Raw genomic sequence first — 16,238 nt, 5'->3', positions numbered from 1 at the left:
TCTTCGGCGCTGGAAGAGTGTGGGACCAGGGCTGGAGAGACCGCCGGGGAGCATCACTAGAACCAGTCCAGCACGGAGCCTCGCCTGGCCGACCGCTGCGCCGTGCACTCTTCTTGGGGGACTGCACAACATTCCTGTGAAATATAACTGCTTTTAATGGCATGTGGCTTGTAACTTTACTTCTGCTGTATTCTTTGCAAGAAGGTAGGTTGGAAATGTGTCTCTTCCAAGTGCTGCTTATCTGCATGCTATCCGCTCTCCAGTGCAACGCTCAACTTGGCTGTGCGTGTTTATTAGCTTATCTGCTTGATGAATGTTGCTGGAATAAATTGATGATAATCTCAAAGGAGAGGCAGAGATGTCAAATCAAACTCTAAATTACCTTTTGGAGGAAGACTGGTAACTTTTTCCCTAATGTTTTGAAATAATGCTCTCCTTATCAGCGTTCATCTTCTTCCTGCACGAGAGCCCGGATCTCTCGTCCGTTCCATCCCACTATGATTAGCTGATAATATGATTTTTTGGGGGGGTCCAAAAAAGCTTATCATGAGCATCAAAATCAATGCGCACTTCGTTTGGATGAACAGTGGGGAAAAGCCACCTCGGTCTCAAAAGTGCACGCTCCGTTCGTTCAGATGAGAAAGACAACGGCATTTGCATTTTGCATGATGAGTATGTGGAGGTGTCGTGAATATGGAGACTGTTGAATAGAAGGAGAGGCTGATAAGGATCTGCAGGCGCGCGCACGGATAGACGGGGCGACCTCGAGCGCTGATGCTGGCCACAGCTGTAGGCTGTTTACTCGCAAAAGTCCAAGGGGGCAGAAGAGTTGAATGTATATGCTGACTTTTTCTGTTCTGGAGCAGCACAAATAAGATGTGTGCTTGTGTGTGTGCCTGTGTGTATTGAAGTGTGTGTGTGTGTGTGTGTGTGTGTGTGGCAACAAGGGTCAATACATTTTATGAGAGACGTGTGAACTGATGCTGGGGGTATTGAGCGCTGGCCTTTAATTTGTAGATAATGTGCCCCAGATGGATATTTAAAAGACGAGGCCATATTTTACAGTTTATTTTCTTTGGTAAAATGTAGGAGTGTCAGTGTGTGCAGACTCAGTTGTTATCATCCCTGGTCTAATTATTCATCCACCATTTTCTGTGGCACCAGATTCTACTGATTGGCTTCGCTCTAAATGCTGCAGACGGGAGAGAGTGATTCAGTTTGCCTTTTTAAATAGAAAATGTCCCGTTCTTTTGTTGCATATGAATTCCCATCACTTCGTAACAACCACACAATGGGGGGAAAAAGAGCCAAGATTTCATTTTCACTTCATTTTCATGCGTTTTCTTTACGCACGGGGGCTATACCTGAAGATACCTGATTTTTAACCTTATTAGTTAACACGTTTGACATAATTTGTCTCTAATTGTGGGTGTGTTTCATGGTCCTGGTCTCCATCACTGGCCTTGGCAGTGCCCTCTGCCAGGCTGCAGCTGCGGCGAGGACTTCTGAGCTGTTTTTGTTGTATGTAATTGGATTACAGGGTCTATTTCGATTATACACACTGTACATCGTCCTGTCCCGTGACTGAACGAGATGTACTCTGTGTGTGTGTGTGTGTGTGTGTGTGTGTGTGTGTGTGTGTGTGTGTGTGTGTGTGTGTGGTGAGGGGAGGAGGGTCGGGGGCTGCAAACAGCCACTGGAGCGGAAAGAGTGCTTGAGATGGGAGAGATGTAGATAACGCAGTGGAAAACAAACTTCCATTTTCCGTTGTTTTTCAACGCCATGTTCCGCTCATTTTGCACGAATCAGCTGTGATTTACTGTCTCGTGTGGCTGCAGTGTATTTTAGAGCTGTGTGATTTTTAATAAACTTTATTTTTAGGGGGAAAGGTAGCTCTATTATCATACATGCATATGCATTAGTACTGCGTATTTTCCTGGCCTGGCCGCGCCTCCTAGAATAGCACACAATTCTCTGCTTTTCTTTTTTTTAATTTTTACATCACTATGAAAATACATTACAGATCACACCACTTCATATTTTTAAGAGAATTTGCTCCTTTTCTTTAGCTTTTGTCTGTCATTAACTCGACGTTCATTAGGTTAATACTGGCCGTTTGTTGCTTTGGTTTGGCTGCATATCAGCACACCTGCACCCATGAGTGCGGAGAGGAGGGGGAGAGGAGAGGATGGATAGATGGATGGATAGAGGGAGATGAGGGGGGGGGGATACATTCATTCTTCTTTGTCATGATTTGGGAGCTTGCTTGTCATTTTATGGAAATAAAATTCAGACAAACTCAGCTGAGGGCTGTGTGGGAATCCTTTAGGCCTGATAGGCCAGAACAGGGCCTGAGAAATTGGAAAAGGCTTAAATAATAAAACAATTAATTTATTTTTAAATCAATTAGAAAAACGACAGTGATTCTGGTGGGGGGTTTAAGGGGACTCAATCAGTAATTGTACAAATTTCAAGGGAAAAAAATGTCATGGAGTGACCGAGATGGAGTGAGAGCTCTTGCTATAATTATTTCATCAATTAATGTGATTCCGGTTTTATCCAGTTTCGGTCGACAGGCCCCCTGCAACACATACTCGACGTTAAACAGAATATTGACTGTGTTACAGTGTTGATCCTGCATAGATGTAAAGCTCTTCGGCTTCTATATTATGCCTGACCTTTATTTTTATTTGTGCATTTGATGAATTAAGCATAGTGTTTCTCCTGTTTTCATTTACTTAGACTGTGTGTGTGTGTGTGTGTGTGTGTGTGTGTGTGTGTGAGTGAGTGTGTGTGTGTGTGTGTGTGTGTGTGAGTGAGTGAGACCTGTCTGTCCTGTGTACTATAATCAGATGAAACGTTATCACCTATGTGATTCAATGTCAGTGCCTTTTTTCTTGATTTCAGTAAATAATTCACCAACTTTCACGACCATTTCCAAACATACATGAAGCGTAATGGGGGATAATGGATAGTGGCATAGTTTGGGCATCTCATCCACTGTAAGATCACCTGTACGGCGCAGAGTTCAGAGTCTTTTCTCATTCTCAAGGGACTCCTCTGTATTTTTGAGACCGGCTTGAGCCGCCGATCTGCGGCGTTGCAGACCACGGACTGAGTGTAAATTTGCAATCAAAACAGATACCGACTAGAGGAGAAGTGCTTGGAGGGGGAGCCCGGTAATTGCGGTATGAGTCAGACTCTGGTGGCTACTAGGCTACACCCGCACGATACACTCAGAGATGTTGCGTCTGGATTTGACAACTGAGGCTTCAGTGGATGGTGGAAGTGGAATGACAACAACTTCGGAGTTGTCTCTCTGTCTGTCTCTTCATCTATCACGGTGTAAAGTCCTGCTGAATTTGTTCTGATTTGGGGGCCGTGAAGAGTGCTGTGTGACATATAGTTCCAGATTCACTATCTTGGTCTATTTGATGCAAAGTAAAAGCGATGTATGCAGGACTCTGAGGAGGAGAGGGGTCAGAGCGCAGGAGTTGGTTTTTTTTTTTGTTTTCAATTCTGCGTAATCATCTTACAGAATCCAGATTTCAAACACTAACAGCATCAGACATGTAAAGGTTTGTTGGTAATGACGGAACAGAAATTGATATTTCGAATGGAATTCAGCCACAATCTATCCATTGCGCAGATCTCCACGCACGATCATTTCCAAAAGTCACATGATATCGCAGCATGAAAGGGACCACGATATGTCTTATTTCTCAGGCTCAGAGCGCCGCTGTGCCTGCACGACCTGTCAGTTTTCTTGGAGAGCGACAGCTCCGCGGTATAATAGCTACATGTCACTTTTAGGTTAACTCGCCTCCCTCGTTGTGCTCCGGCGAGCAAAGCCTGTTTTCATTGTCAAGTGTTGGTGCTCTGCTTTTGGCATTTGAACCACGCAGCGCAAACACATCCATCGGTCTCACATATTCAGTCTGAACATTTTTGTTGGTCTGAAAACACGTCGGCCAGACGGCGTTAGACGGTCTTTTCAGTTGTGGCATTGTCTTTAAGGCGTATTAAAGCAGATCTCTGCACTTTAATCAAAACAAGGAATTCTAACAAGAGGATTTGGTGAGTTTTTATTTCTGCTTAAGGAAAAAGAAAAAGTGTACAATAGTGCACTGAAGGACTTGGCAAGGATAATCTTACACTGAGCTCATTCACTTCTCACGCACCACTCTCAAAAAATAAAAAAAAAAAAAAAAATGACATAAAAACAATCCTAACTGACTTTGGCTTTGCACAGCTGTAGATCTTATAGCCCATAGCAACAACATTGTTACTGCACTAAGGTGGCGCACAGAGATGTGGATTTTCACGCTCACTCAACAGGTTTTACGCACAGCTGTAGTGTCCGGTAGCCCGGCGCCCTCTCCATTACGCACGGAGAAAGACTGATGGTCATTTCTTGAATGACAAAAGAATCCAGCAATCAAACTCTAACATCTCGCAATCAACTCTTGTCTTTCACTCCGCTTCTCCTTCTCTCTCCCCTGCTCTGCTTATTATCAAGCAATTTATGGCCCTGTCTCTGAGGGAGAATGGGAAGGAAAAAAAACATCTCTACAAATCCAACACTCACTTCAACAGCGGAAATCATCCTTTTGAAGTGGGAGATGTCAATTTTCAAATGCTGAAATGGCTGCTTAATATTTTACTGACACTGCATAAAACTGTGTATAGGGGCTGTTTACTACCACCCCCCCCCCCCCCCCCCCCCATGCATGCGTCTGCATGGATAGTATATTCACATCCCCAATATCATGCAATGCAGAGTTTCTGTCTCGACTACACCGTTTCTCCCAGTGAAACTGCACCATGTTAGAATTTCTTTCCTTTCTGACTGCACACAAAAGCAGAGAGACACATTGTCATGCAACACTTATGCATATCTCAATCTGGAGTCATTGTATAGTAAATGAGCAGCACCCTCTATCAAACATGATGATATCTGTTGCCTTTTATGTTCTGCCATTTTTTTGTAGCATCACTGCAACGGCTGTATTGCCACTGACTTCAATGCTTCAGCTGTTTGGCCTGAATGTGTTTTGTGTGCTGTTATCTGTAGTGCTACATGGTTCACCACATAGAAAATCTACTTGCTATTATCAACGTATATGTGCAATCTGAAATGTGTTTATGTGACTTTGTGTGTTTGAAGGAGAGAGAATGAGAGCGGGAGGGAGAAGGAGAGGGATTTATAGCCCTGTTTTTCTATGCACGTGATGGTATGAATCTCAGTGTGTGTGTGTGTGTGTGTGTGTGTGTGTGTGTGTGTGTGTGTGTGTGTGTCTGAATGAATGTAGATGAGACAGAAAAAGCTGCATTATGCATAGCGGTTCACCATAGGCAATATCCTTGCTTCTCAAGCATACATATTCATACTCCATTTTCATATCCACTGCAAGAACAGGAAAAAAGTGCAAATGTATTTGAGTGAACAGCAAAAAAAAAAAAAAAGAGATTTGAGTCAAAAGCAAAACTGAAAAGGAAACACGGGCAGAAAGAAAAGTGAAGGTTGAAAAAAGAGGGGGGAAAAAAGGAACAAATATAGAGAAAGCTTGTGAAGGGCTCAGCCGACAGGAAAGACGTTTCTGGGTGTTTCACCCCAAATCACTTTGACCTTCCTCGTTGTAATCAATGCATCCGGGCTTGAAGAAGAAAATCAAAATACAGTTCATGATCGGATGAGTGCTGCTCCTCTGCTCCGTCTTTCTCTGCTGGGGAAAGGGTGGAAAGGGAGCCTGAGGCTACAGGACTCTGATAACCATCTGAGGTTAGATGTTGCCCAAACAGAGGAAAAACTAGGTTATTGTGCTTGATGTTGTTTGTGTGAGATGTTTACAGTTGATTATGATGATTTTGACTGATAGCAGTGTTTTTTTAGATTCCCTGTGGTCCCCTATACAGTTTATCTCAATGTCATTGAAGGTCTGAGTTTGAGAATTGGTTTATGTCCTTAATCATGTTGCTCAATGCATCTCACTGCATTTTCAGACGACATTAATGCCTGTGATTGTTGTCCCATTTGCACAATTCAACTGTCAGATATCCTAAAGAGGCCAAGACTCCAGGGAAGACAAGAAAATAAGAACTGAATTGTCCGACAGCAAAGTGACAGCTCTCCTATGTCTGTACCATATCACACATGACCTACGGCTGCAGCCTGGGAACTTCTTACGCCAAGGGACAAAAAGTAGATAGCTTTTAGGTGGAGGCTCCATCATCTTAACCACACTTCCCCATTCTCATCCTTCCTCATTCCATTTTGATGTTCTGATGTCAAACTCCGAACGGTTACTGCCATAAGACACGTGGTCGGCGTCGTCATAATGGTCTTTACCGCTGGAGGCCGTAAACCACGCAGCATACACCGGGCCCTGCTTCTGTGTGTTTGTACACATGTGTCTTTGCGTGCATGAGTGTGTGTGTGTGTGTGTGTGTGTGTGTGTGTGTGTGTGTGTGTGAACTCAGTGACCTGAATTCATACCATAGGACAAAGCGATTAGCCATCGCATCATAAGCTGCTGCTTTTCAGAGGTTTTCCCTCTGAGTTTGAGTTGTTGCATCCAAGCGTGTTTTGAAGTTGTTTGTGGTGATTTTTTTTTTATCACATGATGATTAAGGTTTGTTTTGTTTTTGAACAGATTATCCAGTTTTAGAGCATATTGGGAATAAACAGTGGTTTCCCAACCTGGGGAACAGGAACCCTACGGGGGATCACAGAACAAATCTGAGGGGGCGGGAGATGATTGACAGGCCCAGGAAAGGAGAAAAGGCATATCTCTCCTGCACAAAATGATGATTATTTATTCAGACTTTCATCTAATCTTTTAACTCCTGGATAAATTAACCTCTTCAGGCCTTTAGCAACCATTCAGATAAATTGTTCTTTCATTAAATTGGTCATTTTAAGAGGGCAAAAGTAGTTCTGCAGTTACCAGGGAGGAGTACCGCGAAAGACTGTAGAACAGCTCAGATCAGTTTAGGACGAACATCAACTCGCAAATAGGCTTACAAATTGATGTGATGCTGATCTTTAACCAGCAACCTTTAAGCTACGATAGAAGGACATGCTTCAGCACCAAATTTTATAAAAATAGTTGGCATAAAGGTCAAAATAGTGTGAGTGAAACTTGACCAACCTGCTTAAAGAAAGAAGAAAATGTCAGGATCACTTGTTCTTGTATGTGCAACCACAGATACACTACAACCAGTTTTCTCTGTGGTAAAATCCAATCAAGCAACTCCATGCAGGCCATCTCATCTATGAAAACTGTTAAATTTAGGGCTACTGGAGACCATTTTGTAGGGCTGCGCTGGACAAAAAAAAAAAATGCTGGGAACCACTAGTCTGATGAGCAGTACCAGTCTGTGAAAGGACGACAGTGCTCTGAACACAAATTCTTATGCAGTGATATTGCTTCTTTTGTGAGGGCTTTTACAGCTTGAATAAATAGTTTTTGTCATGAAAATATTCTGCTTCTAAAAATAGCATTTGTCATCAGAGAGAAGCAGGTCACTGTCACTGGCATCATCTGCTAATAGTTTCCTCATTGTGTGCTCGGTGTGGAAACTTCCGCGTGTGTTCCTCACCCAGCTGTACGTTGCGGTGCTCTCCGCGGTGCTGAAAGTGCAGATCAGTCAGCCTAGCAGCCTGTGAGGGTGATTGACACGGATTCGAACGGTAGCATGGATTGAACTTGACCTGAATTCAGATTTTTTTTTTTTTTTTTTTTTTTTGAACACAGAGGATCTGCTCCAATTTTTTGCTGGCAGGCAGGAGAACAATGACTCTCTACCTCCTCAGCATCTCTGCCGAGCTGCATCTCTTTCCCGCACGCCTCAGCCTCTGCTTGTTGGCTGAGTTTGACATCAAGAACTGAGGCAGTCGTTTAACATTAACCTCTCTATCCCTTTGACCTTACCACACACACACACACACACACACACACGGACGTACACACATGCGCACACTCACCCGCTCACTCGGTCGCATCCAAACACCTTTGCACCTGAGCACCTTTCCCCCCAAACCAGCCACCCGTGTCCTGTCTACAATATCTCTCCTTCTGCTCCACACCCACACATACATGAGAACCAAGACGGACACCGGCCTCCCACAGCAGTGTGATTACAGAGTGGATAGACCGTGTGTGTGTTAAATGCGAGGGGAGATTATGTGGGTTTAACTCTCTGCGTCTGGCATACAAATTCCCATCGCATAACATCGCCTGTTTCGAGTGTGGCAGGAAAAGACAAGAGGAAAGTGTGTTTGTGTCTTGGAGGGGTATTTGGTAAGGGTGAGGGAATGATGGCAGATGGGAAACTCTAAGAAAAAAAAGATAAGATAGAGGGATGCAGATAGATGCATGAAGTGGCAGACAATGGAGGAGAGAGTGAAAATCACCTCATGTCAGTTTGGGTTTTATCCCTAATCCCTGCATTCTACCTCTGATGTGATTCATCCCATTCATGTCATGTTATTAATGTCATTATGTCATTGCCTGTTACTATTTATACTGGACAGATATAAAAATTGTCTTTTGTATCAGCCATTCATCCATCTCACCATGTACAAAGATCTTAAAACCACAGCCAGTGGGCTTCTGTGTCTCCTTTAATAGCTAGTTACTAATGATATCCCTTGATGTAGAGGATCTGTAGAAATTAGAGCCTAAATGACATCTGATAGTGTCTTTCTATCGCCATTGATGTGTCTTAACTAACACCCTATTTCCTCACAGCGCAGAGTGAATTTAAGAGATAGGGCTAATCCAGGCATTGTTGACACAATCCGGGAAAAGGGATTAATTAAGTATCATTGTCTGAGAAGAAACTTCTCTGGCTCGGGGCACAGCGTCTTCCCCTGGCCTCCAGCCAAGCTGAGCTCAGCACTTCTTTACACTCCTCTACACCCACCACCACCACCACCCCAACAACAGCAAACAGCCACAGAAACACAGATATCTTAAAGGATGCCTCGCTACCTGGCTCTAAACGGGAAGAGGGCGTTTGAGAGAGGTGATATATGGTGGTCTATCTCCCCTAGGACAACTTATCTGGCAGCAGCTCTTCATATGTGCCACAGCACCGTTGTTTTACAGCAAACATCTACAGTATGCAGCTCCTCGGGCTCGTACGGCTGCAGATAGAGAACTACCTACAGTAAAAATGACAGACTTGAGCATGCCTAAGGAGCGCAGCATTTCACTATCACGCCTGTGTGAATACTCCGTTTTCCTGAATGACAGAAGATGTCAACAGAAAGGATGAGGAGGTGGAGGGGTTGAGTCATGTGTCCCATTTTTTCCTCCTATTGACAGGCAGATTTCCAAAGGGCTCGCTGGACACATATATTAGATTAGAAATATTAGGGTAATGCATATGGGATGAGATGGATGGCTGCAGTTTGGCACACAGGGAGGATTGAGGTGACCTGAATGCCTGTGGATCCAGCTTGTATACTGTATGTGGATGTCTGTGTAAGCTGGTGTTAGATCCGGGAGTGTTTTCAGTGATATTTCAAAGTGAGTCATCCCCACCTTAAAATAGGCTTATTCCAGTGAAACAGTGATTTGACTCATGGAAAATATTGTACATTAGTCTGTAGAACATACTGTGCCGAATGCATAACAGTACTATATGAGGACAAATCAAAGATGGAAGATGGAAAAATTTGTTTGTCTTTATTTTTCAATTAACTGTTGATAGTTGCATTCTCTGCTTTATGTGACATTGTGAGCCTTTGTTGAGACAATTCATTAAAAATTACTGAACAGCTGATTTTGAAACCTTTTGACATTTCGACAGTTTTTCTTTAAAGGGGACTTCAGGCAGGTTGGTGTTGTTTGGTCAAAAATGTCCTGTTCTGAAGTCAATATTTCCATTTTTGAAACTTTTTGGCAGCAAGCTAGTTGGCAAATATGCACCATTTATATCACGATTCTTTATATTATTACCACAGCAGGCAGATCAACATATTTTTAGTAAAGAATAGAGACAGAAACACTTCAAACACTCCTTTTAGGGAGTAATTACTGCGTTTGTGCACATTGTTAATACTTCTTGTAAGTCGTTTGTATAATGTAAGAAAACACATGTTAAGTTTTCACAGATTCTGAAGGATTTTCATAGTTTTTTTTTACACTATGCTATTTTATTCAATGTTCAAATTCATCAGTTGGAAGTGTTGCTGAACATTGACCAGTCAGTTATTCCTCAGTGATGCTCCCTCTCTTGATACCTGTCTGATATGTGAATGTTGTCTGCACATCTGACACCTACCAACTGACTAACTCTGTCTCCCTTTCTGTCATCCTAACAGTCAACAGTGAGGATGTTATCTCCACGCGGCTGTACTTTGTGAACGCCTCCCTGCAGCGGGTGACCTTCTCCAGCTCGGTGGGGGTGTCCCTGCCCTGCCCTGCGGGCGGCGCCCCCCATGCCGTCCTGCGCTGGTACCTGGCCGCCGGAGACGACATTTACGACGTGCCCCATATCCGCCACGTGCATGCCAACGGCACCCTTCAGCTCTACCCCTTCTCCCCCTCTGCCTATAACAGCATTATTCACGACAACGAGTACTTCTGCACTGCTGAGAACCAAGCGGGCAAGATTCGTAGCCCCAGCATCCACATCAAAGCAGGTGAGGGTTGGACACACTAGATGCAAACTAAGCCGGAGGTCAGAGGGCTGGTTCCATTTCTGAGGAATTTCACTAATCTTTCTTGTATTTTAGGTCTCAGCATGAATTTTGAAGGTATTTTGAAGGTTGACACTACCCTAGTTTAGCTCAATTTTTGAATATTCCATCAAACTTCACCCAAATGTGAACTATCCCTTTAAAATACAGTGAAACACTGCCTTCTCAGCCTATCCCCACCTCCTACATATGTCTGGAAATCAACCAAAGTGAGGTGGGTTGTGCCAGAGCCGTGGCTCTATGCTAAGCTCAGTACCACCTCTATTTGTCTTGCTAATGCTATTAAGGAGAAGTCCTCCAGAAGTTGGGGGTGTAAACATCTTGTGTCCACTTAAGTCCGACTAGGTGGAGTCACTTTGTACGGATGGTTAAATCTTCAGTCTGATTTAAATTGTAACCCCATCAACAGTCTTTAATCTGCATAGCTGACAATGTTTATGCTATTTACAGCCAAGCTGGCTGCCCCTGGACACAAACTTGGGATGTTGTGGTTAACATTTACACGTTTGATTGAATTTTCCATATGTAATGTTTATAACTCATTCTTAGACACATGCAATCAAAAGATGTACTCTAGCAAATTAGTATTGGACCTTTTTGTAAAATGGGAGAGTCACAGGAGACAGATTAATATAAGAATGGTCAAAATTGAAGCGCTTGAGGCTGAGGTATCCTGTCTTATATCACATATTATGGATCAAAAACACCTGATCCTAAAATTCCCATAATGCAACTCATTATTGTCTCTTTCGAAATGGAAAGATCTGTTCTGCGCCACGTGACAAGAAAACTGATCTTTATGTGTGAAGTTGGTGGAGTGCCCCTCTAAGAGTGCTAAGGTCATACCTGGGATAATTGCTCACGTTGACATCGGTTGAACTCATAACAGTGTTACCTTTCTGCAGACTGGTCTGGAAATACGGTCACCCAATCGGCAGCCATATTGGCATCCTAAACCAACAACTTCTGTAGTGTCCCAAAGCTCAGTGTCTTGACCCTGTGTATTAAAAATCCTCCAGAAGACAGACACACAGCCTCATAGACAGTTGGCTTGGTGACCTGTCCGCACTCCCTGCCAAGGTCAAAGCTGGAGAGAGGCGCTGAACACACTGAGGGAAGGTGTTACTGCTCTTTCTCACAAACGCACACACACAAACATCATAAACACATGCATCTGACCTAATGTGATACACACGTATACAACAGACATGCACAAATTTATGTTCACATGCATATTCACATGCATGCACCCACTCAGACACACACGCACATGCACACACACACACACGTACACACACACACTTACATGCACACCAGCCTGTGCGTAGCTCATGCCAGCAAGCCTCCTGTCTCCCAGTCTCTCCATCTGTCCATGGACTGGAAAGTCCCCTAACTACACACACACACACACACACACACACACACACACACACACACACACACACACACACACACACACACACACACACACACACAGCCATTTTCATCAAGCTGGCTCTTGGTGTTTGGTTGCCAGCTCTTTGTCAGGGTGTTTGGCAGGAAAGATTTTGGAGAGTCAGCTACAGACATGGAAAGATGTGAACAGAATCATGAAAAAAAGTAGATTTTCAGGTCATGGTAATAGCCAGGCAGACATTTTGACTGTGTTGATCAATCCTGCATGAAGAGACAGTCAGCAGTTCCCTACCCCACACATGCACACGGACAACATTATTCTCCAAAACGCTGCCGGATTCTCTTCCTCTCACACGCACACACACACACAGACACACACATGCTCGTAAACACACCCATATGGCCTGTGTGGTCCCTAGAGGAGGACAGTCCCTCCAGCGTGAGAGTGACCTTCTAGCCAGCCTCAGTGTTGGGATGACCTTCCCGCCCAAATAATTACAACAATTAATCAATTAAATGCTGAGGCAACCACAACTCCACAGCTCCATAACCAGGGCTCACGTGCACCTCATTACCTCCAGAGTCCTACACAACACACACACACACACACACACGCTCACACACAACCCTGCAGTTGCCATGGGCGACAGAGGCGTGAGCGCTAGGGTGTGGCATGCCCTGTCTCAGGTGGCGCAGGAGAATGATGACAGCTGACAGCTCGCAGTGTGACACCCCCCCTAAAAAATCTGCCCCACCCCCACTCCCCCTCGCCATCCGTCTCGCCCCCCCCCCCTTCTCTCTCTCTCTCTCTTCACATCTTCACATCTCTCTCTATCCCTCTCCCTCTTTCTCACCCTCTTCCATGCATGCTGATTGTGGTCCAATAATAGCACCAGCACCTGTCTGGATAGCTCTACATTTATGAAAATCACTATGTGGGCTGCTTGTTTTTCTGTATATGTTTTTATTTGGCTCTCTCATTGCGACTAATTTAGTTCTCTCTTTTTATTTTTTACTCAAGCTTCTTTGTAAATACCAGTCTATTGCACGCATTTATATTTTTGTTCAAAAATATCAAATTGTTTGGTAGATTTCATTTCATTTACTGAACAAAAATCACTTTAAGGACAAAAGCTGTTCTGGGATTCTCACAGAGAGTCATCATATACTGGAGTGTGTGCGGTGCTCCAAAGCAACTTCAGGTGCCTCCTCAATCTGGTCAGTCAGGTCAATTTGCCCGTTTTAGCTCCTTAGCTACAGATCATTGTATTTTCTGCTGAATGCTTGTGGTCATTTTCAAATGCAACTTGCTTGAGTTGTTTGTGTAATTCATCACACCAAACACAATGTCTGTAATAGTTTTCCCCACCACTGTCACATGGTAATGCAGTTTGAAGTCCAAATTGATTTGTCACAACAGTTAGATAACTGGGACAAAAATGAAAGCAGGCTTGATGTTCGCTGTGATGCATTATGCAACTCAAGTACATTTCAAGAGTCTGCCATTTCATTGTCAGACCATATGGAAACGAATGGAGTCCAATTTATTAAAAAAAAAATGAACAAAACATGAAGCAGTCCAGCATGTTTTGCAAAACACGTGACCGACAACTTGAGGTAAACGAGCCAAACGTGTGAAATCGGTGGTGAGGTTTTTAAGAAAAACATTTTTTCCAATAAACAAAATGAATTGAAACAGTTTTCTTCGGATTATTCTATTACTCACTCCCATCCTATGCCGGTGCCATATGTCCTTCAGCATGCATTCATGTTGGATGTGGTGATTATTATTGTACAGCTGTTTCTCTTTCCATGCAAACAGTATGGAGTTGAATGTAATTTCATGTAGTTTAGGCCTACAATGATGTCGGGTTTTGAAAGGACAAGAGAGAAAAGTTTCTTTGCCGTAGAAGTTGTTTTATTTCAAAAGCATTCTTCCTTTTTCTTTTACATCACAGTTACTTTTCTGGCTGAACTTTGGCCCTTTAAGTCTGATTTAAAGAACTACATGTATAGTAATGTTTTATTACATTTGATAATCTGAATAATTTCAAATAAGTGTTAAGTTTACCTTCATGTAACCGTACTCATCCACGGAGACAGGGACTTGTACCAGTTTCACTTTCGTAACTGAATTATTCCTAAATTAACACATCAACTCCACTTATTCTTCCATTCAGAAGGACAAGGAAGGCAATCGGTTGAATTTTCTCCCGAAAAAGAAAAAAAAAAATCTGTCTGAAACCTCGTATTGTAAAAGAAAAAGGCAGAGAAAATCAATTTCACACTGACAAAAAGATTCAGTTTTAACCCATTTTTGTGAATTGGATCCTAACCCCTAAAGCAATTCTTTTTGTGTGTGTGTGTGTGTGTGTGTGTGTGTGTGCGCGCGCGCCCGCATGTGTGTAACATATCGAGCAGTTTGGCAGCATCTACAGCCTCAGGAATGAGGCCTTACTGTATTTCAAGGATCCCCTCTCCTCTCACATCTGAGCATCCCCTCTCAATGCAGTTGCCTTTTTTCCCCCCTTCACTCTCTTGTCTTGAGGGTATCGAAATCATTCTCCACTTAAAGGGCCTAAAGGACAGATGTGTGAGTTTACTCTATAAATTAAAGCACACCTTGCACACATGCAATTAGTCATTGCAGTTGTTTGTGCAAGAAAAATATTCTGCCTGAGTTAGACGGTTTCATACTTTGCGCTTCTTTGCACAAACTTAATAAAATTAAACGAGGACACCTGTTCGGCGAGCCCACCTCCTCTCCCTTTTGTCCCGCTTAAACACACAGACCTATGTATGCCCGGGCCAAGGCAGCAGGTGTCTAGATCCCTTTCCTCCATCTGCCCTCGTCATTTTTATCTGGCTGACATTTCCTTACTAATACAGTAAGTAGGGTCTCTGAACCTGATACACAAGGACTGGTTTTCTTATCCGATCCATTCAATAATGAAACCTGCTTCCATTCATTTCTCCTGCATTTCATTATTTTTCTCCTTCTCTATCTCTCTCCCTCTCTGTGTTTTTGCTGCTTGCTTTATGAATAAGTAAATGCAGTATTTGGTTTCCCCGTCGTTAATTATTGAAGCGACAGTGATACAAGACTTGCCTCCCAGTGCGCCCAGTGCACCAGACCCATGTTTTAGCTCGTTCCTAGGCAACCAGGCTGCATATAGTCAGGCATCAGTAACATCCTAATGATTCTGCTGCGCATGCGATGAGGGGGAGTGCAATTTACACACAAATCAGTTGGGCTACCATTTGCATCCTGTCACAAGGCTTAAGAGAATGAATATGTAATGTTTTTTTTCCCCTCTGTGTCTTTCATATCTTGGAAGAGGAACGTGTGTTAAATGACAATGCTATCACAACACTTGCCTCTCATTGGAGCTGGTTACATGGTTGTGTACAAGGGCACGTTGCCATACACAGCTTATTTGACTGATTTCAATGGGGGAGAGGAGTGGCTGAACAACACTTACCTAGAGGTTAGCGAGTGCAGGATAAGCTGGGGTCAAAGCAGAGGAGGTACAAACCTGAGGTGACCTTGACCGGATCTAAACCTCGGCTGAAGTGACATGTGATGACTGTCATCATTGCGCCAAACATTTACAAGCTGTCAAGCCGGTTTTAAACACTCTATGAGAGGCACAGTGGGCATTGGGGATTTTCCCTGCTATTGACAGGGGGCAGAAGGGTCAATCAGAGAGTAAATAAAAGATTGAAAGGATTGGCTCGGCCACAACAGCCAAGGCTACTCAGTCGATCCTGGTTATTGATCTGCAAGTAGATGGCATCAATGAGAAGCCGGAGCTGTTTAAATGAAGAATAGAAATGAAGACTTGATTGGAATTATTTGTCCTTTAGCTTTGACTTTTTTACAAATGAGGCTTCAGCTCACATTAGCGGCCTGCGTGTCAGGTGGCCAAAGTGAGAGGCGATATGCTGCGTTCGGCGTAGTCACACGTGTTACGCTGCAACAACGTTGACAGAAGAGTCCCTAATCCGCTTCGGTGTCGACTCCTTCACAAGTCAGGAGAGGAGAGAGAAGAGGTCCGGGGCTCAGTGATATTATGAAAAAGTAGAACAGTGTAAAGCCAACGGACGGAATCAGACAAAGGCTTGGGAGATT

At 43.6% G+C, this 16,238-nt stretch overlaps 1 protein-coding gene across 2 annotated transcripts in view; it reads left to right on the top strand.

Moving 5' to 3' along the window:
- The first annotated feature begins 11 nt into the window (after nucleotides 1-11).
- dscaml1 (Down syndrome cell adhesion molecule like 1) overlaps nucleotides 12-16,238 on the top strand; it is a 92,365-nt gene continuing 76,138 nt past the window's right edge. Inside the window, exons 1-2 of one of the 2 annotated variants that reach the window (XM_076734446.1) lie at nucleotides 12-204; nucleotides 10,334-10,654. In XM_076734446.1, coding sequence (XP_076590561.1) covers nucleotides 162-204; nucleotides 10,334-10,654 — 364 coding nt within the window. In that variant the 5' untranslated portion in view covers nucleotides 12-161. The remainder of the gene's footprint in view (nucleotides 205-10,333; nucleotides 10,655-16,238) is intronic. The other variant, XR_013077374.1, reaches the window with a different exon arrangement.

This window comes from Chaetodon auriga, chromosome 7 (assembly GCF_051107435.1).
Source record: "Chaetodon auriga isolate fChaAug3 chromosome 7, fChaAug3.hap1, whole genome shotgun sequence".
Classification (NCBI taxonomy): Eukaryota; Metazoa; Chordata; class Actinopteri; order Chaetodontiformes; family Chaetodontidae; genus Chaetodon; species Chaetodon auriga.
Note: the sequence above shows the minus strand (reverse complement) of the source record. Positions and strands in the feature narration are given on the sequence as shown.